Source organism: Empidonax traillii, unplaced genomic scaffold (assembly GCF_003031625.1).
Source record: "Empidonax traillii isolate 1590-97213 ecotype Southwest subspecies unplaced genomic scaffold, ASM303162v1 scaffold90:size2128546, whole genome shotgun sequence".
NCBI classification, from domain to species: Eukaryota; Metazoa; Chordata; class Aves; order Passeriformes; family Tyrannidae; genus Empidonax; species Empidonax traillii.
In genome coordinates, this window is record NW_020955283.1 from 843,970 (window position 1) to 869,013 (window position 25,044).

The 25,044-nt window shown below is 40.7% G+C and overlaps 1 protein-coding gene across 2 annotated transcripts in view; it reads left to right on the forward strand.

Annotated features, from left to right (window-relative positions):
- The first annotated feature begins 5,575 nt into the window (after positions 1–5,575).
- Positions 5,576–25,044, forward strand: part of LOC114056359 (myocardial zonula adherens protein-like) — a 54,626-nt gene continuing 35,157 nt past the window's right edge. For both annotated transcript variants that reach the window (XM_027881517.1, XM_027881516.1), the window contains exons 1-4: positions 5,576–5,681; positions 11,253–11,342; positions 20,202–20,360; positions 22,614–22,706. In XM_027881517.1, coding sequence (XP_027737318.1) covers positions 5,598–5,681; positions 11,253–11,342; positions 20,202–20,360; positions 22,614–22,706 — 426 coding nt within the window. In that variant the 5' untranslated portion in view covers positions 5,576–5,597. The remainder of the gene's footprint in view (positions 5,682–11,252; positions 11,343–20,201; positions 20,361–22,613; positions 22,707–25,044) is intronic.

The following is a 25,044-nucleotide window of genomic DNA, read 5'->3' on the forward strand; positions in this document are numbered from 1 at the left end:
AGTGACAACACTGAATCAGAACAGAATCAGAAGAGATCTATCATTTGATATTATCTCCAGGGAGTGGAATATGATTTTAAATGCATCTCCCTGACAGTACACCAGTGGTGCTAATGGTGGGTGTGCCTGTTTTGTGCTCTCCTACCTCCCATAACCAGTTCCATTGCGTGAGGTGGCCGAGTCACACCCTGTGTGAACAATGGAACAATGGAACAATGCTGCTGCTCCTGAGCTGCCTTGTTGTTATGTGACATCTGTGCTTGCATGGGCTGACTAAGCCCAGAGGTGCTGCTGGAGAATGAGTGAGGGGCTGCCAGCACTGCACGTGTGTGTGCAGACACATTGCTGTGGGCTGTGACCCAGCTGGGAGCGGAATGGAGACCTACATGGAAGAGGAAACGGTGAAGGTGAATCAAGGGGTGGTACTTTTTGTGCTGAATCAGAACTGGATTGATGCCCTGTATGCTTCAGCAAAATCTTGGCTGGTGCTATTTAAATCCCTGCAAATCTGTGACTGAAAAATTATAGTGTTATTTTTTTCATTCAAACGTGGCCACATAATCATGATAAATGAAACTGTCCTGTATGTATCTCGATACATTTCATATTTCTCAGCTGATTTTAAAGTCCAAGCTTTTTTTAATTATTTAATAAAATCAATTCCACAACTGTAACTGTAAAATTATGAAAAGCCCTCCCAAGTAAAGGTAAAAAATATCTTTTTATTGAAAAACATCCCCTCCTAGGGCTTTGCAGCCTTCTAAAAATCCTAGTGGCAGTAATTTTTATTTCTCTATAAATTGTTTTTAGCAGTCTGACTCTACAGATCATAGCTACCAGGTGTAATTCTCATTTTTCTAACTGCTAGGTGTACAAACTATGTGAAATACACTGACATACACACATATGCATAAAGGTAGATGATAGAATCCTGTTACTATTATCATTACATGATTGGTTTCAATGGACTTGCTCTGTGTTCATGCCCAGATTCAACTTTCAGTGACTAATCCCTTCTCTTTTGTCCTTTCTGTCTCTTCCAGAGGAAGTTACTGAGCACACTGTATTACTGAGCTGCCTTGCATTTTGTGACTTTACTGATACATAGTTAAAAATTCTTCGAGAAACTCAACAGGAGGATGGACTTCAAGTACAAAGTAGGACAATCGAAAGCAGAAGGCATTCAAAGAAGCATTTACTGCAATCACAGTCTATGACTCTCACTGTCAGCAAACATGGAATGAAGTTGTCATTGCAGGTAACTCCGGGAACTTCTTTTTTTATTCAATTCCACTCTAATTGAAATAATTGCATAAAACAGGTACCGAGGGCTTTGTAAAATATGACGTGTATTCTGCATTTCAAACTCCTGGTGTGGGAATTCCCAATTTTAGATTTGTCTGTGTGAGATCAGCAGGAGAGGCTCTGAGGTTTTGTAGTAGTCTTGTGTTAGCCATGTACCAAGAGTGTCAAGTGAGAGTAAAGAATTAAAGGTCTGAGAAGTGATATGATGCTGAACTATGCTGGACATTCAGGTGGCTGTGTGTGTTATGCCACTTCAAAGGGGTAACTGTAAACCACAGGAGCTCCAAATGCAGTAAAGATGTAATGCCAGTGAAAGATGAAATATTTTTTAAGAGAAGAACTGCACCAGTATATTGGTTTGTATATTGCATATCAGGGCACCTATGACAGCTGAGTTTGGGGGCTCAGTTTCTGATACGTGTCACCTAACAAGCTGTTTTATGACCATTAGCAGGCTAAAATTTTCATTTTAAATGCCTAAAAAGCAGAGCTTGATGGTTCCACGATGCTGTAAAATACAAGGGTAAGAGCTGGCAGCAAAAAGAAAAAGCTTTGAGGAAAAATAGTTGATTGAGCCTACAGTTCTTAGTAAGTCGAGTTCTGAAATATTTTACATGCACCTATTCATTTGATAATCTCTGTTGTAAATGGGTTTTATGCCTTAGGGATGATGAAGGCAGAATAGATCTTAATCCCCCTGGAAAGTGAAGGCTGTTAGAAGTTAATTATAAGACCTCAGTTTTGTAGCAATACAAATGGGACTTTATAACCTTAATGACCACAGGTGTGAGTTCTTGTTCAATTTGTACCTCTGCAATTATTCCTAAATATTACAGAATTAATATTGCAGTTGATCATGAGCTAGTGGAACTTTTTTTCTTCCTCTTCATTGTGTCAGCAGTTAGCCTGACGATGGAGAGGAGATTTTGATAGGAAAATAATAATCTGCTTTTTATCACACCTACATTTAGGCAATTCGTTATGGCAAGACCAGGCTACCCACTCCTGCAGGAATTATTTTATGATCTGCTGTTCTGTTAGGGCAGACCTGCTTCCTGCTCCGTGTATTGCATGCTCTGTTGTCCATCTTGTGACCAAGGGCTTTGCATAGAAATGCCTCTCGATTTTGTGACATCCTGCTTCATTTTTCCCACAGCAAAATGGTCTTTGGGCCTCCTGGGGAAAAAAATATTTCAGTAACACTGTTGGGGGGGGGGAACAAAGTAGTACAGTAAAAACAAAAAAGGTGCCTACACTTCAAATTTCCTGCAGCTTCTGTGTAATTATATTGGCTATTTCACAACAACTATTGCTCCAGATATTCATCCTATAGTGTCATCTTCTAATTAACCTGCTGTGCTTTTGGGTCATTGCAGTCACAAAGGGCTGTGCCAGGTTTTGAACTGAAAGCTCAGCGTCCTGGTCAGATTATGTTCTGCCACCATATTATGTATTGTCTGAGTAATCTACGTGACTCTGTATACCTTTGGAGTACTCTGTCCAGCTGTAAAAACTGGGAGAGTACTGTTAATTTAGTCAAAATAATTCCCAAGGAGGGATTTACTTTCTATTTCCCCCATCTTGTTTCTTTATTTTCTATTTCTCCCCCTTTCATCTAGTGCCAAACTCCAGACAGTATAAAATGCTCTCAACAGTGTACAATGAAAAAAAGAGCTGTAAACTGTGGCAAATCCACCTCAGACTATCAGAACCAGGGAGGTAAGGCCATGGGTCCTGGCAAACAAGGACAAGCCAAAATCAAGCAGAGAGGGAGCAAAAGAGAAAGTGACTCTGTGGATTGTCACTTCTTGGACTGTCACGTCATGCCAAGGCTGAAAAGACAGTGGTCAGATGTCCTGTGCTTGGGGAGGTATCAGAAAGCAAACCCACAGTTCAGGGACCTCCTGGGTCAGTAGTTGTAAATGTATCTTCATGTTTTACAGCCCTCATAGCTTGTCTTCCATGAGTTTACCCAGCTGCTTTTTGGGAGAATTTACATTCTTTGTGATCAGTGATTCTTCTGTCATAATTTCACACACAAATATGGTGCCTGGTTTCCTTCAAATCCATTGCTCTCAAGGGTAGGAAATAATGAATAGCTACTCCCTGTTCACTTCTGCAAACCAGTCAGGATCTTCTATGCCTCTGTTGCCCATTCCCCAATACTGTCTTTTGTCCAAGCTGAATATCCCAAATCTGTTTATCCTGTCTTTTAATCCAAAAATAATTATATAATTTTGAGCTTTTTTTGCACCCTTCTGTGTACTTCTCATGTTGCTGCAACGGCTTCTCTTGAGCTTCCTTTTTGCTATCTGGGGAGTACCAGTTGTTCACTCAATATTAATGGTTGGCTTTGTAATCCCCGTAGTGTATCACAGCTTTGGGGATGCAGAAAAAGTTATTCAAAATGTTGTTTTCATGCAAAGAGCCACACAGCCTCCACAAGGGCTGAAGAGACTGCACATGTGGCATGGGATACACAGTCAACTGGCAAGGCAGCAAACAAGACTCCTTACTACACTGGGGCAGCTCCCTGACTGAAGGGAAGTATCAGAGAGTATCCAAAAAAAGGGGAAGTCCAGAAGGCACAACTTCTGAATAACCAGGACAATCTCTCAAGTTGATGAACTCCTCAGCTAAAACCACAAAGGTCACCAGTTGTCTGCATACCAGAATTTAAATAGAGACAGTCCTGCTCACCAGAATGACCAGGAACAAGTAAATGACAGCCCAGTGGGTAGACAACATACTTGTGAAGGAATATGTTGTTGATAATAAACCTGTTCTCCACCTGCAAAGCCACAAAAGCAGCATTACAACCAGGAGCTAAGATAGGCATGATTCATATGGAAATGCAATTGTTTGTAGGCGCAAGACACCTTCCCACAAAAACATGCAGCCAATCTTGAGGTGAGAGGAATCCAAATACAAGTGGTTGTTCAAACTCATTTGCCTTGGGCTATATTACCTTCCTCTGGGCTCTATTACCTTCCTCTAGAGGAGAAAAGAATAGTAGCTAGGAAAACAACAAAAATAATGCTGAATACTAAGTGCAGAACCTTCATTCATTCCTCTGGGCTGGGCAATGATTTCTGCTTCTCTTCCTCAGATTCTTGTCATGTTGATAGCTCAGTATCTTGTCCTGGAGACAGACAACTGGGGGCAGAAGCAGACAGAGGCATTGTACACAGAGAGGGTGAGGCACTCAGAGTTCAGTGCAGTTTCCATTTTTTCAGTGTAAATTACTTTCCTCTCTTCAACACTCTGGTCCTTTACATCTTATCAGGCACTGACACTGCATAGCCATAACTGTGTTTTCTCGTGGCCTTAATTTAATTACATGGAGACAGGAGATAAATTATTTTAAAAATGCCGTTTAAGGTGTTTGTTCTGCCATTTCCTTCAGACAAAAGCATCTCCTTTGATCATAACTCCCGTGATTACTGAGGAATGCACTGCTCATGACAGACGCAGCCAAGGCTGCAGGTGAAGATGTGTGTGTGCCCAGGCCCGTGTGCAGTGGTGTAGGGTTATGGCGTTCCCTCAGCCCAGATCCGGAACAGCTGAGCATCTGAAATGCTGAAGTCCACACCTGCAATCTGGCTCGGGGCCAGGCAGATCCAGCAGACCCGACTCACCTTGCTGGACCTTTGGCACCAAGGCTGATGCTGTCACTCATGCACTGAGCTGCACCGGCTTTGTGCCTATCAACCGCAGCTGTCTTCTGGAGTGCGTTTGGATCAGTCTGGTAGTCGTTCCTGGAGCATGGATAACATCTGAACAGCCCTGGGTCGCTCACGGATTGCTGCTGTGGGGAGAAAGGGAGTTCAGTGTCCATCTTACACATAGAACTCTCTGGTTAGAGTGCTCAGAGGTGGGTACCGGAGAACGGGACGGGACGGGGCGGTCCCCAGTGGCTCCCGCTAGCCCTAACCCTCATTTTCCAGTCCCGGGAGGTGGCTGAGTGACAGATGGACCCACCTGGATCTCCTCTCATAGCCCCCCTCCCCACGCTGCGCCCCAACACCCAGTTCTGAATAGAGGCAATGCCACCCCGCTCCGGGACCTCAGCGTGCCACGGCCATTTGGCCCAGTTCCACGCCAGGCGAGGAAACCGGGCACCGGGGTGTGCCGGGGGGCAGCGCGGGGCGCAGGTTGGGCGGAGGGGGGAGCCCCGTCCCCGCTGCCCGGCCCGCCCCCGCCCGGCCCCTGCGGCCGCCGCGGCCAAGAGCGCGGGGCGGAGCGGCGGAGCCGGCCCGGGAGCCGCAGTCGGTGCGCGCCGGCCCGCGGGGATGCTGCGCTACAGCTCCGGCCTCACGGTCACCGCCACCACCCCCCGGGGACCGCCCGGGGACGGCGGCCGCGCCCGGCGGAAGGTGCGGGGCATGCGGGGGGGCGGCGGGAGGGCCCGCGGGAGGTGTCGCGGGGGAGCGGCGGCTCGCCCCCCCCCCCCCTTGTACTTACCTGCGGAGCGCTTTTCCTTCCTTGCTTGCTTTCTTCCCCCTCCTCCCCCCCACCCCTTTTTTTTCCCTTTTCCTTCTCCTCTCTTATTTTGCACTGTGCGAGAGCATCTTTTTGTGCGTTGGATGTAGGTGCGGGGAAATGATGAACTTCTGGGGTGTCCCGCAAGGCTTTTGTAGCGCTAGTCCCTGGCTGTTCGGGAAGGTGTACTTGTGTTGGAGACTTTCTCTCTGTATCTTTGAAATGCGCCTGGACACCTGAAACTCAGAACTTGCCTGCCCAGGCTCTCTGCCTGTCGTGAGGAAGCTCATTGTAACGATTTAGACGGCAATAGTAATTCGTTTGCATAATCAGTTCCTCAGACACAGAAACATGATTTATTGATGTATTTTTTTCATTTTCATAGATGCCTTAAGTAATAATGATGTATTAATCTGTTGGGAAGTGCTTCTAAAAAATTGTAAAACTCATGCAGATATGACAGGAATGCCTCTACAACCACTCAGCTTTAAATAGCCCTTTTCTTACTGCTGTAGCCACACTGCTATCATTGTGAGTGCTCATTCCACATGTGAAGAAATAAAATAAGTGATAATCTTGTCCTTACAAAGAAGTACATCCCTGTGGTCATGATGCTTCTTGATTTATGCAGTGAATGTTTTGATGCTCCAAAAATATGAGTTCCTAATTGAAATAATGAAGAACCTTGTGTTGTTCTGTTTTACATGATAGCAAGAAGGTCAGCTTCTTCCACAGCAAAAGATCCCTGGTCTTCATAAAAATTGAAATTGCTCATGTATGTGGAAAAATTAAGATGACTTAAAAGTCATAGTTATGTTCCCTATATGTCTTCCGCGTTCCCACTGAATTTTCCTATTTTAGTATTTCTTAAAGAAGTTAAAGCAAGGGAACTTATGTTTAGGTGATAATTTTTGTATTTTCATCCCCTCATTAGATTTACTGGGCATGATGTAAGATGAACTGCATGTGATGCATTCTCTTAAGTAAAAACTTAATTTGCAAATACAACCCACTGGGAAGTTGTTGTCCCTATTTTTAAGTGAAATGTGACTCCCTTACCATGAGTTGTCAGAAAAGGGGAGGAAGACAGTTAGAATAACTGCTGAATAAATGAAAGATGTGTGTCACATTCCGGTGTGTTTGTGGTCACAGGAAAAGTGCCCTTTAATTGTGTGTGGAATATCACAGCAGAGATTTCTTAAATGGAGCAGGCTAATCAACAGATAAATGAGAAAAGAAAATACTTTCTTGTTTGCTTTTCAGAACTGACTGAAATTAAACATCCACTGTTTTTCTGCCTTCATGTTCAAAAGTCTAAAGCTGATGTTGGGCTTTAGGCAAAGGGAGTGATTTTTGTCTATTGAGCTGGTAGGGTAGTGGATATTTACTTGACAAACGTGTTTTCCCTGTGCAGTTTTATTATCAGACAGTATCAACAATATTAAATTCTGGTGATGTTTAACTCCAAAGCTGGTTTGAAGCTGGATTAGCCCCACATCCTTCCTGTGGGGCTCCTGTAAAATAGAATAAGACTGGTTGGTAGTACAGCAGCCTGTATTTTTCTATTGCTGTACTGGTAGCTTTGATTATTCTGTAACAACATTGCTCATTATTTTAATGCTAGCTCTGTAATTATTTCAGACCATAGTTAACTATGATTAATGCCTTTCTGGGTGCTTTGTTTTTTAGAAAGGGGGAAGAAGAGGTTGAAGAACATTACTCAAACTGAATCTGTCATCTGTATTTGTTTTAAGTTGCACCCCAGTGATTTGAGTAGGATGGTAAACATGAGTGTGGACTGTGGATCTGGGCCATGAATTCTCAACATTTTAAACTAACCTAGATTGGGTTTTTTTTTTCTCAACTGCAATACTGCAGTAGCTCTCATCTATGCTGTCCCAGCATCCTCTTAGAAATCTGGTAAAAAAGCATGCCTTGACCTGTTAATTTTCACTGCACTCAGCAAACTTTTGCTGTCTGGTGTTGTGCCGGGCTGAACCTCTCAGTCTCTGTTTTCCTGTCTGCGTATTTATTTCACAAGTGATGTCAGATGAGCTTTGGAAATGCCACTCACGGGTTGTTGGTGTCAAAAAGCCAAGAGCAAACATAAAATGTTGGTACCATTAAGATTACTTATATGGGTGACTTGCCCAAGCTACAGATGCTGCAAATTAAACAAAAATCTGAAAGATTATTTCCAATAATCTTCTTCTACCCAGTATTTCTTTTTAAAAGTTATGCTCATGAAGGTAGAGTGTCAGTGACATTCAGGGAAGGTGGAAGCCATGTCTGTCCCTGTTTTTTCTCACTCATTCTTACTGTCGGTGAACAGTTGAATCACAGCTTTTTCCCTGTTGGAGTAGTTCTCATTCGCCTCCCCATCTCTGCATTGCCCAGTTGGTTTCTGGAAACTACTTCTTCATCCTCATGCACATCATCCTGCCATTGTTTGGCACTGAGTGGAGGCTCTTCCTGTCACGGTTTCATTTCCATTTTAAGGCATCACTACAGCAGTGTTTGCAGTTGGGGGAGGGCTCGCTGTGATTTCCATGTGAGCCTGCTCATTCATTTGCTCAAGTAAACTTGCTGACAAATGGTACAGTGTGTTGATTCTTCAGAAAACACTGCACAGCAAGAACAGTGTATGTCCAGTATTTGTGACTGCTTCTGGAGCTTAGAGGAAAAAGTTGTTGTTTTTCCCTTCCAGTATCTGTAGTGTTTCTGAATTTTAGCAGATTGTTCTGTAGTTCTGTCCTTAGGTAGAATGCATCATCTGGGGCCTACGAGGAGCAGAAGTGGATGGCTGCTTTATATGTTTGCTGCTGTTTCCCCAGGGATGCTGAGGAAGTTCTATTGTTAGAAACAATAGCGAGAGCACAGCCTGTGTAGGTTTGTCCCAGCAAGGAACTGGGTGGTACTTTGCCACTGATGTACAAGACTCAGTGGGCATCACTTCAAGGCTAAAATCCTTAGCTGATTGCCAGTTGGGGTGGGGGAAATGGTTTGGGGGTAATGGATAACACAGTGTGAAAAGGGCAAGAAAAAACTGTTTAAATTATAACCCTTTGATTATACAGTGGTTTTAGTCTCAACAAATTACTGTTGTAAATTTGTATTTCCAATCTGTTATGATTTGACTGCCATCTGTACTGACTTCTGTGATTTCCTTCATAGTAGCTCTGTGATGTGACAGACAGTCATGACTGGTAGACAGGTACAGGGGTAATTACTTATTTACAATCACTGCACTCTGATCGATGTTGCCTATAATTAGCCCTGTACTGATTAGTAGGCAAGCTATTTGCCAGCTTCAGAGAATCATACACAACTCAATTTCTCCTAACTTTGAATTGCCAGTCATTATCTATTTCTGTTTGTCTGAGGGGTTTTTAATGTTTTATCCTAGCAATCCATTAATTTCTTTTTGTGCAGTTTTCCTTCATTTGAAATCAGGGTAAGGAAAAGTTGGCCTCTTCTGTCACTTCCTGCACAGCACAGACTCAGTTCTATTTCCTACTTCTGACCCTGGTCTTTGTTTGCCTCCATGGAGGAATGCCAGTCTGTGTTTCCCTTCATGTTGAAAAACAGTTTTAAGAGGAAAGAGCCTCACTAAGCTAATGGGAAGAAAGGGCAAGGGGAAATGGAAATTAAACAAGTGAGAAAAGGTGATAGTGATTACATTATGAATCAAAGAGTTTTAAAGATGAGAAGTTTATTATTAATATTTATTATTAATATGTCTTGATAACAAGTGGGAAGCACCATCAGCTTCTGTAGTATATGGTGTTCTTAGAACAAACAGCAGTCAATCAGGGTCAAAAGCCAGTGTGCCAAGACTGATAATTTTTAAATGCATTTCATTGTTTCAGAATTCTTTAGCAAATATAAATGCATAACCTGCTCTTATGAAAAGTTTGGGGGGAGGTTATGTGACTTTGTGGCTTCTTGTTCTAGATTTACTAGCATATGCATGAATGAGGAATTAATGCACAAAATGTTGCCTTCACAGATGTGTCTAAAGAGTAAGTTGTATTTCACCTTGATCTTCTTCGAGACTTTTTATTCCTTCTTCACACATCTCACATATTTTATAAGAACTTTATCTGTATGCCAGGACATAGTTCCTTATTGGCAGAAGGCCTTGCAGACCTGGAAGACCAAACTGAGAGGAAGATGGAAGGCAATACGTAACATTGTTTAAATACAGTTGACAACATACCAGTAGTTGAGATGCTGTTGATTTGTCCTCTCAGCAGATTTAAAGAAAGGAGGAAAAAAGCAGTGAAGTTGCTCCAGATATTTGCAGACAGTTCTTCCAATTGTTTTTGCTTGGGAAGATGAGAAAGTTAAAGCCTGTTTGAAAAGTTTGAAAAGTCTGAACATTATTGGCATTTTCAAGGCCAAAGGAAGTGCTGTAATGAGCTGTGAGCTTGGACAAGTGCAGTGGGAAGGGGTATTTCAGAGAGACAGACACACATTCAGCATGACTGACGGTAGATGGTCAGGAAAAACTGGAGAGATCCAGATCAGATGGGATTCTGGGCTGTAGAAGAACAGTGGGGATGGCCCTCGGTAATCATGAAAGGGACACTTCAGCAGTTTACAGGAAGAGCTTTAAGAGCTCTCTTTGTTGCCAGCAGACAGCTGGGATTTCACAGGACGGTATTGTGCAGCTTCCAATCTGGACTGTCACATTTCTTATTTCATCATTTGCTGTGCTCTGTTGGGAACTTACAGTTGTTTTCCACAAAAATGTCTCCTGAACAGGACTGGGACTGAAGGTTTCAACAAAATTTCTTGTATGAAATGTATTGATTTGAAAATATCATTACACCAAAGATGTCTCAGCCCAAAGCAAGGCAAACTGCAGCTGGGGACAGAAAGATATTGTCCCTGCTGGCTTTTCTAAAAGCAGTTGGGAAACAGCACTGCTTAAATTTTTTCTGAAGTGTTTTGAAGCTTAGTTTTTATAAACAATTTGTATGTAATAGATTTCAATAATATTGCTATTCACATTCAGGGGAGTTGCAGCACTGAGGTATCCCTTGGCTCATATATTTGGCTGTATACTGAACAGAGAAGAAGCATTCACTCTAAAATACACTCTGTTTCGGAATAATCCCTTTTGAAGATTATAAGTATGGCAAATCAGCAAACAGAATTCAGAAAGTAGAAAATGATGTTCATTGTTCTGTTATCTCAGTTCTCAATGTCCTTTACAAGTACCTAAGAACAAGTAGTTGATTGAAATGGATTTTTGCTATTCAGGTATGTAATTATGGGGATGCCCTTCAATTATTTTTTGCCATCTAAACCCCCTCTAACCTTTAAAAACTGATCTTTTGTCAGCTATGTGGTAGAAGGTAGAAAATAGTTAATTCAAACTTGACTGCTAGTACAGTTCATTCTGTAAAGCAAATTATTAAATTTTTTTTGGTAATGCCTGAATGTTGCTTTTCTTTCAGATGAACGTCTGCAGGTTGCGCTTAACAGTGCCTCCTGATGAAGTCCCACAGCCAGAACAGGGAGTGAAGGAAACTGAAAGAAAGAAAAGCGTAAGTTTTAAGAATCAAAGTCAAAATCTGTACAAAAGGAGTAAATAGTGCCCTCCTCCGCTGCTGATACTAGTTGCTGTGAGCTTTGAGCCTGAACCTTGGAGTTAGGGATAGCAAAACTGAAAAAAGGACAATGGTGGAGGAACAGCAGAGGGTTTGGAGGTGATTGGTGACTGAGGTACCTTTAAAACTTGATTATTTGATGTTCATATACCAAAGAGCAGGAAACTGTTATCAGGAGCTGGGTCTTGCATCAAACAGGATCTTGATCCTCAGCTGAGGAGGGTTTCATGTTTGGTATAGGCTTAGCAGGCAGGGTTTGGGCATTGGTGTGTGTGGCAGCTGGTGTGCCAGGGACAGGGATGTTTTATTGTGTCAGCTAACTTTGGTAAAGGGTGATGTACAAATAAGAAATACAAAATAAAGAATTTAAGGTTGTTTTGAAGTGAAAGTGATTTGAAGGTCGTGCTTAGAAGGGATTTTGTAGAAATTTTTTTGTAGAAACGAGTATGTACTCACAGAAAAAAAATCTTAAATCTGCTGTGGTGCAGAACTTGTTCTTTAAGAGCTATTTCAGAGTAAGATATGAAGTTTGATTTGTCGTAAGGATAGACTCTAAAAAGGGAAGCTGGGCAGGCTCTACAACTTCACCACATTTATATTTTGATAAATGAAAATCAAACAAGAAGTTGGTGAAGTTTGCCAGACCCAATGTCTGAATAGTAAAATGATAAAAAGAAGCAAAACAACAATAGGATTTACTTGAAATAATTTCTTAGTGATACTTGGAAGCAAAAATAACTGTAAAATTACTCAGAAAGACAAACATTCTAAAGCAATAAAAATAAATGCAAAGTAAAATGGTCAAGATAAGGATTCCTTACGAGATATTTCTTGTGCTCCAATATTGCATACACTCAGGTTTTCATCCAGTGCTCTGGCAGAGTAATTGGTCCTTCAAGCTCTAGAAATGCTGCTTACAGAATGGATTAAATAGGCCTTAATGCAAACTAACTTGGGGCCACCATTAAATAATAATAATAAATTTCATACAGATGGGTTTAGTTGTAGCATACTGAAGTAGTTATAGATACTTCTCTGTCAGTCTTTTGCCAGCTTGTATCTGATTGCAGCAACCCTCAGACTGGCCTAAGCTTAAGGGCTCATTGCCCTAAGAGGAGTCTAAGTTTGTTTTTGAGGAGGGTTTTGATTGACTCATGGCTTACTCATTTTATGGAGCTGAGTAGTGTAATAATAAGAAAGAAGCCTGAATGATTAGGGCTTGGACAATTTGTAGTGACTTTCTTATGTAACCAATTTCTTTTCTTTCTGGGACCTTATATTTTATGAGTGCTGTTATTTCTCACATAATACAAGTAAAGGCAAGTGGGCTTTATATCTGAGAATGTTGAGGAGAGGATATGAAAGATAATAAATACGTTATTTGGCTCAGGATACTGCACAGTGATTTTTAAGAGATGGAAGCTTTTTAGCTGAGACCAAAAAACCAGTGTGCATTTTAAATACTGCATGTTCCGAGTAGTTTTTCTGAAGTTCAGTGCTTTTAGACAATTTAATGATTTTTAGAAAGCATATATACAGGCTTCAGAGCTAGATGGGATCTAATCAGTCAAACTCATAGCAATTAAAAACCACAGAGGAATTGTACCATCTATTTGTGTTTAATAGTTTCTGTGTGATTAAATAAATTACCCCACAGATTGCAGTGCATGGAAGCAGCTCTAGAAAAATCACTGATCATGAACTGGTCTTCTCTTATGTCTCTAAAGGCAGACAGGAATGTATTATGTGTAGATTTTTATTGTCTACGTAATCTATTGCTTTATGTATTTGAATTAGTTATACAATAACTTCCAGTGCACACATGCCTCATGATCTAGTCATGCTCTGGTACTTTTACTCCAATTTAATTTTAAAAAAATCTAAAAGCAGTGATCAGATATCTCTGCTGATCACCAATGTTCAGCTGACTTCATGTTAATGAAATCACTTAAAGCACTTCGAGAAGAACGAGTTTTACAAATTTAGGTAATCCATAGACAGTCCTTTGAGAATGGTGCCCCCTTTTTGGAAATAACAGTAATAGAAATTAGGGAACTGCTCTGTTTTCTGCTTTGCACTTGACAATGTAAGGTAAAAAAAATCCAGCTTCAGTAAGAATGAAGTTTAACATCAGATTCCTTGTTGGAGTCTGAAGTTCTGTGCTGTCTTTGTATGCTGTGTGATTTACAGAAATGAACTGCAGGGGTAATCTGTGGGACTGCACAGTTTTTGCTGGAGTGCTCAAACAAGTCAGGCAGTCAGAGCAGGGCAGGACACTTATCCTGTTTGGGCAGGACAAGTGCTGGGGAGAGACAGACTATTCCCTGTCCCTGTCTCTGCTGGTGAGAGAGGAGAGCAATGGCCTCTGAGTGTCAGAGGGAATGCCAGGAAACTAAAAATACACCATGGCATGACATTTGGTTGTAATCTCCTCTTTCAAATCTTTCATTAAAAGGAGGTGATTTTGAGCTGCCCTGACGTGACACAATGATGGCTCACTGACTATTTCTTGCCCTCATCTTTCTCGGGCTCAGAACCATTAAGAGACGTTTCAGTTGCAGAATCAGCTAATGATGAACTGCACAGCAGCTGATCCTTCCAATGTCTTGTTTTGCAGATCAGAAGTGAACCTGTATCAGTTGGCTTGGCCTTTCTCACTGTAGTCCAAGCTTCATAGAAAATGTATCCTGAACTTCATTAAATCTGTATCAGTGCAGTAAGTTTCTAGATTGAGGTTTTTATTGCTGTACATCCACTAAATAAAAATAATCTGGTGTAAGAGATTAAAGTGATGGATCTGGGTAGTTTTTTGCAATAAAACTGCTGCAGGCATTGCTGTACTAGGGTGGCCTCTCCCAGCCTTCTGTGAAAGGCTGGCAGATGGTGCTGTTAGAGACTGATCTCAGAAGCTGAAGGGGGAGTGAGCTTGAGCTCCAGTGTGTCATGTTGAATTTTTGTATTTATATTTAGGCTCTGATACCTTGAAAGAAGGATATGAGAACTTAGCTGACAGGTTACAAGCTAAAAGCCTAGTGGTGGATTTCTCTGAATTGTCAGCACTTTAGGTAGAGAGGATCCCAGACTATGCTGATTTTGTTCCATTACTTTTGTTCATGACAGACAATGGATGACAGTAGTGTGAGGCTGTTTATTTCACCATGAATTACAAAGGAATATTGTGTTTGGCAGATTGTATGCAAAATCTGAGTGTCCTGAAGCCCCTTGTCTTGCATAATAAAGGGCTACCAGACAATTGTATTGTTCCTGTTTGGGACTGGGCTTATTTTTATCCATCAGTCTCTTTCTTCATTGTCATGGCTAAATTTGGAAGTGTCACTGGAAGCTGCAGCTAAGCTTTTGAGGGCAGAATATGGAGATACGTATAGACAGACTTTTTTTTTCATTTGGACACATGGACAAGAGAACAAAAATGAGATGATACACCAGAAATTTGTGTCACTTTTCTGTCTTTGTGGCTTTTACCCGAGTTTGAGCAGCATTTAGTCTTAAACTCTACTTGATACTTTGGCTGGATACATCCTCAAATACTTGAATTTTCTTATTTTTTCAAAACATCACAACCAAGAGGTGAAATTCCTTTTACTTCCTAAGCAGGAATACAGAAGCATAGCAAACATTTTTTTTTTTTCCCCAGCAAAATAAGTAGGCTGTGAAGAAGCCAGAAGGGGGATTTGGTAAGAATCAAGCAGAAACTCGTGTGAGGCCCAGATCAAGAACTGGAGTGCAGTGAGCAGGGGCTGCTGTGCACACTGAATCTAGGACAGTGCCTCCTTTCTGTGCTGCTGCCAGCCCACTCCTGTCTGCAGAGCAGAACTTGTGCCCTAGCAAATGTGGCTCATGTGCTACAGGTGGATGATGTTACTGTTCCTCAGTCTCTCCAGCACTGATTGCTTTACCTTTGATGTGTACTAATTAAGGGACACCTTCATTAAAACCAGCACTAAATGAAAACTGCAGAGAATTCCCTTGACTTCTGAGGTTCTGCTGCATTTGTTGTATCTTATTTTCCTAATGTATAAACAGTGGTGTTCTGTGTACAGATTTCATGGATGACATATGACTTTGTATATATAATGCCTCTCAATTCTATTTTTTGAGATGGATACCTAAATTCTACACCCAAGGAGCTTAAAAGTTGGAATGTGTTAAGCGTATCTTCTTTTTTAGCATCATGAATTTAAGAACACTCATGTCTTATGTCATGGCATATTTTCCCCATTTTAATACCATTTTTATTTAAAACATCCGTAAATGTAACATGATTTTCATGGGCTGTAGAGGAATATGAAAAAGCATATCAACAGAGCTACCTTTCATCAGAGCACAGTAACTGTTCTGGGAGAGCTCAATGTTATAAATGTGTCATTTTACTGAACAGAAAATATGTAACCTAAGTAACAACCTGAATATTCTTGTTCCCTGTGTAACTAGTGAACAAGTAAAAGATAACTGGATGTTTCAGAAACGTCTGGAATGTGGCTGTTAAGGAAAAGATAAAGCCTGGCTTAACTAATACAGTTCTTGTTCAAAGTTTTTAGATGTGTGGGTAAACAAAAGATCATGAGTCAGGAAAATTTTAAGGCCATCTGAGTGCTAAACCCAGAACTGTGTTAAGCATTACATTAGATGTCCTTTTTTCCTCGAAATATCTTCTGTGCTTTTGCTTTCAGTTTTGGGGCAATGAGAAATATGAAATATGGGGCTATCTGACTTTAATTAAAAAAACTGATGGAGATAGAATAGGAAGAACATCATCTCTCAGTGTTTTTTGTGATGCCAATAAAACCATTGGCCGTAGAAAAAGCAGCTAACAACTCCTATTTAGGGTTTGGTTTTATAATGTCTTTGCTTCACCTATTTCATGCTCACCTGTGCTATGTCCTTGGACAGACACATAAACAGGATGCATGGCAATTATCAAGGCTTTTGCAACCTTGAGGTGGAGCCTCCTGTATTAAATACTTATTAGTAAAGTAAACATAGCCTGCATTTCTTTAGCATGTTCTGTGTGACCATTTCTGTTGTTGCACCACAGACAAAGCCTGTTCCTGGAAGCTGATACAGGATGCACGTGCATCTTGCTGTTGCTTTGGGCTGTCACAGAACTGACTGCAGGTACAAAGAAATATTCACAAATTGCTTAAGTTTAGTCTGCCTTTTCAGATCAGCAGCTCACATCAGAAGGGATTTGACTGATATTTTGACCTTAAACAGGGATGGGTGGCTAATCTGATGAAACCTTCTTTAAGCACTTCTCTGGTTAGCTTTACATCAGCATGTATTTACTTGTACTGTTATCTTCACTGAGATGTCTCACTGTAGTGGGTGCCATTGAGGACCCACTTGGAAAAATATGTGGGTATGTGTGGGACATAGAGGAAAATAATGAAAAGTGTTTGACTGGAAAAAACTCTTCTGTATCCCTTGGGGATGTGGAAAATCCAGGATTTATGAAAGAGGAAACAGGGGAGAGAGAGGATGTGACAGAGGAAAAACAGAGGACGAGGCAGAAAAGGAAAAAACAGTGAAGGGAGAAAATAGACAAAGGTGGGTGGAAGTGGCTTAAGAGAGGAGGCAAACTGGCAGAAAGTGCACTCGATGCATACTTAGTGACACAGATCTGTGGAGAAATTTGAGAACTGAGCTATTCAGCAAGGCCTCCTTTAGAGGCAAAGGTGTATTAAGAAAGTCAACAAGCCAAGCAATCCATCCGACTCTCAACCCTGCATTGAGCAGAACTTTCTGATTATAACGTGTCCTCTAAGAGGAGACTGAATGCGTCAGGTCAGCCCTTCTTCGTCTGCTAATACAGAACCCTGAAACAAGTGGTCACTGAGTGGAAATTAAGTCACCAAACAGAGAAAAGGAGGAGTAGAAGATAAACAAAGCTGCAATAGAACAGCGGTGAAAATGGCTAAAGACATCAGAGCAGTTATTTGTGTAGCTGTTGGTTCACACAGCTTTAAATCAAGCAAGAACTGTACTGAAACTTCAACAGGTGCTTGTCTGGGGATTGTGATAGGAAGGAGGAATAAGGAGAGGGTAAACCAAATATCCTGTGTTTTAAGTAGCACACAGAAGAACTGTAACAGTCAACAGATGATGGAGATTCTTTTAATCTTCTGAGAGAGAAGTAACAGAGGCACCTTGGGAGGCTTGTGCAAGTACAGATAACAGGCAAGTTTAGCATTGTTACAAGAGACATGTAAGCAGATTGCCTTTGTGCGTGCTTAATCCTGCACGTGCTGCCCAATATGATGTAAATTTAAGTCTGTTCATCTGTGAAATACATATGTAAGTGCCATGGGAGATTTTTCAGCTGCAAATGCATTGGTCTGAATTTGTAGGTCTTTCTTGGGGTGGGAAGTGGGGTGGAAATCCTTCAAAACATTCCTTAGGAGTGTGTCAATAATGTTCTAAAAATAAGGATCTTGGTAATAGGTTTTCCTACAGAATTCTGCAAAGAGCACTTCAGAAAATTCTGCCAATGTTTCAGAGGCACAAAGGATCTTGGTATTGCTGGTGTTCAGCTGTTCAACTCATTAAAAATGAATGATCATGGGTAAAGGGTATGGATTTATGAATTCAGTGTCTGGTGCCTTGGTAACCTCTAAACAATCAGAGTGATTATTCATTCTGTTATCAGGAAGATGGAAACTTGTGTGTAATCCCATTTTCCAGATGCAGGGGAGGAGCTGCAATGAAGATATGAAAGAAACTGTACAACCCTGGAAGCAAACAAGCACAAAAAAGTTTAGGGTCATGTCCCATCTAGTTTCTGTATTTCTCTATGCTCAAAATATCAGGTGTGGAGGTTTTATTTGTGCACAACCAGAGAACAAAACAAAAAACATAGTTATGAAATGGCTGATTATGAGGATATGAAGCTTTGCAAGTAATGTTTACAAAGTGCAAAATTATATCATGTATATAGGTAGGGCTAGTTGCCCAATGTTTTATCATAAAGTGGTTTTATGGCTTTCTTTTTAAATGATGGCTTACAGTTTTGTTCTTTGCCTGAAATGTCCTTTATTAGGTGTCTCCTCTGTGATTGTTCCCCTCCCAGCCCTGCATTCAGCAACATCATTAAGCTATAAATGATAAAATAAAGGAAAATGTGTAGGATTTACAGTTTTGAAAATCTGCCAGTGCTGTGCAGGAGGGACACAATATAAACCAAATGTCTGTCTTTACCCATTCTTTCTTAATGCAAGTCAATTTTCATGTTCCTTTTCCCCTTACCCAAAGAAGTATTTATTCTTATATTGCCACCATAGCTGTGTTTGGCTGCTAAAACTGGACGTGTTGCTGCTTTAGACTGCACTTGCAGACTCTCATCTGTCAGGGTAGGGGCTGGAGACTTTCTAGGATGCAGTTGCAGGTGGATATAAGACACTGAGCTTTCAGCTTCTATTTGCTGTCAAAGAGATTATTTAGACACTGCTTTGACTCCTAAAGGTTGTCCTATAGTGTCTTTATTGAACAAAAAAACCTAAACCAAACATATTCTAAAGTCAGTGTAATAAATATTCTCAAATTTACCTGTATCCTGGTATATCCAGCATAAGAAAGTTCAGTAAAATCACCTGTAACTTATTTTCCCCCAGAACTGGCCTTTCAAAACCAACGTGCAAAGCTAAGCAGTAACAGCCATGTTTCCAAATGTTCTTTCTAACTTTCCATTCAGAAATAATCACCACTTTCAGGATTGTAGTTTGCAAATACTTCAAGTTAATGAAGAATATTTGTCTCCTTTTTTAAAAAAAGTCATAAGGTGGAAGTCTCTTTGTCTAAGCCAAGTGTTTAAATTCTTTGTAATCAAGAGAAGTGAGTAGTTCTGGAGACTGACTCATTTCAGATGCTTCCTAGAGAAGGATGTTCCTCTGGGTTGGTTAGAAGGAGGGCTGGGTAAGTAGTCAGGTCAGGTGGTGACATCTGACCCTGCAGATATTTATTGACCTGCTGAGGGAAATGATTCCTGCTGTTTACATGAGCATTTTTCTTGCTGAGTATATTGGTGAGATGAATAAGAGGGGTCTGTTGTGAAGAGTGCCTTGAAGCAATTCATACAACTACTGCAAGGACGTTTTACAGATTTCTGCAGATCATTAAAATAACAAAAGTAGTCACTTTCAAACAGCCTTTCCATTGACATAGCAAGTCCTGATTTAGAAGATTTATCCTTCTGCAATAGTTATTAACACTGGAACACCCACATGAATGCTGTTTCATAGCTTTGCCCCAGCTCTTACAGTGTCGGTTCTACAACTTCTATAAGAGAAATGGAGCCCTGAAATGAGTGTTTGATTGCCTTGGAGGTCCGTACTTAGCTTTAATTGCAAACTGAAATTCTACTTTGTTTATCTTCAAGTTAAAGAGGTATTTTCTGAACTCTCTTTTTAAGGAACCTTGCCTAAAATTTTTAAAATTTTGTTTCTTAAAACTTTCAATAATTTTTAAGCAAACTTGTGAATTTTTATGTTTCCTGCAGCAGGGAATTTGAGCAGTGAGGGACAGTTCTGTAGTTTCAAGAGTTGAGAATGAACTAGAGACCTGACAGTGCTTTGCAAGAATGCAGAAAAGTAGCATATGTTGGGGAAAGAAAATAAGCCAGGGGAACTTTTCCTCCCATGACTCTACCTCTCCAGTCTGTTTCCTCTAGCTATGCCTATGTCATTTCCATTAAAGGGAGTGAAAAGAAGACATCTCTATATTCTAGTCTGATTTTAAAATGACTTCTTTTTTTGGTTCTGGTTGTTTTTCTTTTACTTTTAGGAGCTCTACCACGTACCAAATGGGATGTCTCCAGGGAAGCTCTCTCATGGGATGGTCTATGGTGTTGTGCACCGAACTGACAACAACCACAAGAGAGAAATGGTGGTTTATGGCTGGTCAGCTGATCAGCTGAAAGAAGAGATGAATTACATTAAAGAAGTGAGTTACAGTTTCAGCCTCAACATTTATCAAATATCTTTTCCATATATTCATGTAGAGCTGTGAGTGTATAATGGGATGACTGCTGTCCAGCCCAACACTTGAATTTGAATTGGGAACCTCCTCCGAAGTGAAAGGCTTGCCTTGTTAGCATTTGAATTGAGGAAAAACCCGTGCTATATATACCTGGGAATTGTGCAGTCCAGCCCAAGGCCTCTCTGCCAAGTGGTACTTGAAAATTGTTGCTGACAGAAGGAACTGTGCAAGCAGACACCTGGAAGGATAAACTCTCCTCTCTTCCTCTGCTTCCCCATCCCCAAACCCTCAGTTTTGGAAAGGCTTCTAAATTAGGTGACATAGTAAAATCACTTGGGTATATTTTGGGGCAGCCTTAAAATAGTCAGCCTAATAATGATGTCTTTGTACTACTTTCTCTGTGCATGCTCATTTATCATAATTGGCAGAAGCTCTCCTGAAAGACAAAAAATGTGTTTCTGATGCTGCTTGAATTTTTTTCTGTGCCTGAAACTCAGCCCATCAGTCCTTTGTTCTCAGGCTTTGCCCTTAACACCCTGATTACCCCAGGGCAAATAATTTGACCTTCTCTTTCCATCTGCCCTCACCACCCATGGAGCCATTGGTCAGTGGTTATCAGGTTACACTGATTCCAGTGCAAACGGAGTTGATAAAAAGGGAGGAACACTGAGCCAAACCAGCAGTGTAAGAGATAGTAATTATGTGTGCTCTTAACATCTACCTGGTCTCTATAGCTATCAGCACTTGCTTCTTTCCCTTTTTACTCATAGTTTGAGTTCCCCTCCCAGTATTCAGCACTCTCAAGCTTAGGGCGTGTCAGGGTATGTCACTGCTGCAGTGCTGGTGAAGCACACAGACTGCCCTGCTCCTGCTTTCCTGCCTGGGTAATTTCTCTGCCCTGCTAGGGTGGTGTCAAGGAACAGGTGAATTGTCATGCAGCAGGGCCAGCTCCCCGAACTGCACTATTCCTCGTACCTGCTGTAGATTGCCTAGACTGGGACCATCTCCCTGCCCTTTTCTGTTCTCAGCCAGCTTGTGACAGGGAGGGACACGACACACCAGGTGAACTGCATGTCCTGCTTGTGCATTCAGGGTGCTGATCCTTCCAGGAAAAAATGGGACAGACATAGGAAGACACATACTGGTTCTTATTCTCCTATCTTCTGGAAGCTGTGTTCAGCTGTGCTTATGTGTGAACTTTGGCCTGTCAGATAAGTTTTGTCTTCAAAAGCAGAGTCTTAAACAAGAGTCCTGAGCTTGTGTCACGGATGTGCTGACTTAAATAGAGCAAGAATGATGGGCTGTGTCAGAGCAGCTGATGGTCTCCTCTGCATCTGAGTACATGGGTTTGGTGGCCAGTGCCCCTCTTTGTGGGAGGGAGAGGGTGTGGAAACATCCTGGAAACATCCCCTTCCTGTATTAGACCCTACTAAAGTTTTCCCCTCACCCAAGCCTATGCAGGTAAGCTTAGGTAAACTCGGTGCCTGGATTATCTGCAGTCAGTCTCACCACTTTGACAGGGGTGAAGGGGAAAAAAGGAAAAAAAGAGTTTGAGTTACGTGGCTGGAATGTAGACTGCAGACAAACAAGACTGCAGTGGCGTGTAAATCCGAGCTGGAAGCCAGCGTGGGGGGAGGGGGGTTGGTCTTTTTTTCCCTTTTTTCTAGAAAGACAAGGAATAATTTGCATCCACAGTTCTTAAAATCAAATTGAGTTCTCTGCTCTTCAGATTTGAAATTGCATTGGTAAATAAGAGTCTGGAATCAGAGGAGTTTGTCTTCAAAGGATACTCAGGGAAAAGTAACCACTTTCAAAAGTATGGAGGTGTATTAAATCCATGTGTGGATGCTTTTTTTCAGAAATAAAACTATATATGCTCAAATTATTTTTATTTCACTTAATAATAAGGTTAGAATACGTTATAGATAATTTAATTGAAATTAATTTATTTTAATTATTAATTGAGAAATGTTTAGGTGTCTACAGGAAAGTTCAGAATTACTCATAGAGACAGTTATTTGTATCATCCTTATGTAGGCAAGTCTTGAGACTTTAGTTTTTTTTCTTGTTCTTAAGAGTAAATTGTTGTTCTGCAGAGGTAGGTTAATAATGGAAATTATGGAAAGTAACAATGAAGAACACAGAAAAAAGTTATGTCCTAGTATAAACAATATCATCCATAAGTTTCATAAAGGCATTTGATTTTTCTGACACCAGGTGAGAGCAACTCTGGAAAAAGTAAGAAAGAAAATGTATGGTGAATATGATGAAATGAAACGAAAAATACAGCAGCTTACAAATGAACTCAAAGTAAGTATCCACTCATTGGTAGGGAAAGCATATGGGAATAAATGCCCAGTGTTATCTAGAAACTTTTCTTTTGGTTTAGCAGAACAGAACTGATTTTCCAGTTCACTCCAGTTCATTGGTTTATGTGACATCTGTAGTTTCCTTTCTTTCTTTATCTTTCCATCCAGGAAGGTAAAGCAGGACAGGGATACTTTTGCATATGGAATTACTAATTGCCTGGACATTCTTGGAAGTAAAAGAATGACTTTGATACCACTGTCTGTGTGTATTCATAATTAGTGGAGATGTGTGTACCAGGAAGCTGCCAGGTGGATTGAGTAAATAACATACGTAGTTAGGAGCAGTGGGTAAATTGGTGTAATTTCAAGAAATGTTGCTCAGTTTTACTGACTTTGTTGTTCAAACACTGTGGTAAAAGAAGTAGCAGAATTCTTTAATATAAAAGTGCTTGACAGTTCTAAAAAATTACTTACCTTTTGGTTCTTAATTGAACATTTCAATGGTCATTTGGTGACCTCTCTTTCTTCTGACATGCTGCTTTAGCAATAAAAGCTGTTGCAGCCTGTAGAACTGCTGAGTTCTTTGGTCCAAAATATCTCCCTGAAAACTTGCTTTGGATTTATATTCAACATTGATTTTGACAATCCTCGTTCACACGAAGCTTTGGCTGTTAAAGTATTCTGACTTCAAGGGATCGGGACTCTGCTTTGTACCCTTCTGCCATCCTGGTTTGGAGGCTGTCGTTCCCTACGTGCTATACTAATGATAAAAGTCAGAACTTGCTGTAAACTGGTACTTCTATTCTGTGGCAACTAATCTCAAAAAACCAAACAAATAACCACAAACAAGAAGAAACCCCCAAAAAATCACCCTGACTTGAGAGGAAGAGAGAGAGAAAACTCAGTTTCTGTAAACTGTGTTAAATAGTTGTAATGCTGCTGACAACTCTCCCACCCAGTGTGCATGTAGGTAAATGCTGATTCAGGTGCAGTTTTGTTGTCTTTGCTGCTGATCTTTACTGAATAGCACTGTTGATATCCTGCACTTCCAGATCTTCTGTCAGACCAGTAGAAATCCTGCTTGAGTCAGAAATTCTTTCTTAATTAAGGGTTTCTGACCAGCTCTGACAGAATATCTAGTTCTGCAGCAAATTAGCAGTTTATGAAGAGGTTGTGACATAAATGGCACATTATGAGACAACCCTTCCCTTTTTTAATACTCTGAACTGCCTGAACCACAAGTGTTGTTCTACCTAATAAAATAAACTTTTTGTTTGGTTGGTTATTGGGGTTTGATTTTGGTTTTACATGACTGTCACCTTTTGCCTATTTGGGGATCCTGTCTAAAATTCTTTCTATACTCTTTGCTTCAGCTTTCAATCACTATGCCTTCTTTTCTATCAGCTTTCAGGAATACTTTTTTTTTTTTTCCATAAAGTTTGTTTGAAATTTGTACTTCTAATATCCTGCCCTGGGCTTCTTCACCCCGAGGTCTTATCTTGTAACTTTCTTAATCCATCCAAAGCATTTCTGCTCGTTTGTTTGTTTGTCTTTACATGAGCACACATTTATATAAGGTTAACAGCAACTACTCGGCTTCTGCTCCCTATACTGACCTAATCTGTGTATGGCTTAGTTACTGAACACTTCTTGTGCTCCATATCAGTCCCTAAAATCTAGTCCATCTAAGAATGTGAGTTGGTCTGGCCTCCTTTAGTAACACTCTTTTCCTCTTTATTATTGGATTGATTGTAATTAGTTACACTGTCTGGGTTTTGGTCTCTTCTTGAATGAAGTAATTTTGTGCCTTTTCCCCCCCTTCAGTTTTTAAGCATGTGTTTGTGTACATAACAAAAAAATTACTAATTTTCACATTACAAAGCACTCTGACTTCTCCTACTTGCTTCGTATTGTTTCATCCTTAAGTCTTCTTGATGTTGCTTCTTTATGTACCTGATTAGTCAGTTCCTTCTTAATTAAGGCTTTTCTACAGTTCATCCAAGCCCTTCTAGATTTCCTTATTTCTTGCATTCTTCTGCTTTTCACTCTGTAACTTTTTTACCATCTGCCCGCTCCATGTACAAAATCCTTCTGAATAGACAGCTCCAAGTGTCCTCTTGTCCTTTCGAAAAGAACAGCTAATGCAGTGATTGCAGAGATACTTGTGCCTTATTTCTGTTAGCATTGTTTTGTTCTGTTAGCAAGTTTTGTTTGTGTGTTTATGAGGTGCAAGGATAGACTTTGAGGCCTGTACACTCTAAGCATCCTGGTCCTGTGAAAATGAACCTTGGGGTCTTTCTCTTCTGTAAGCTCCCTTTGAAAGAATAGGTAAACTTGAT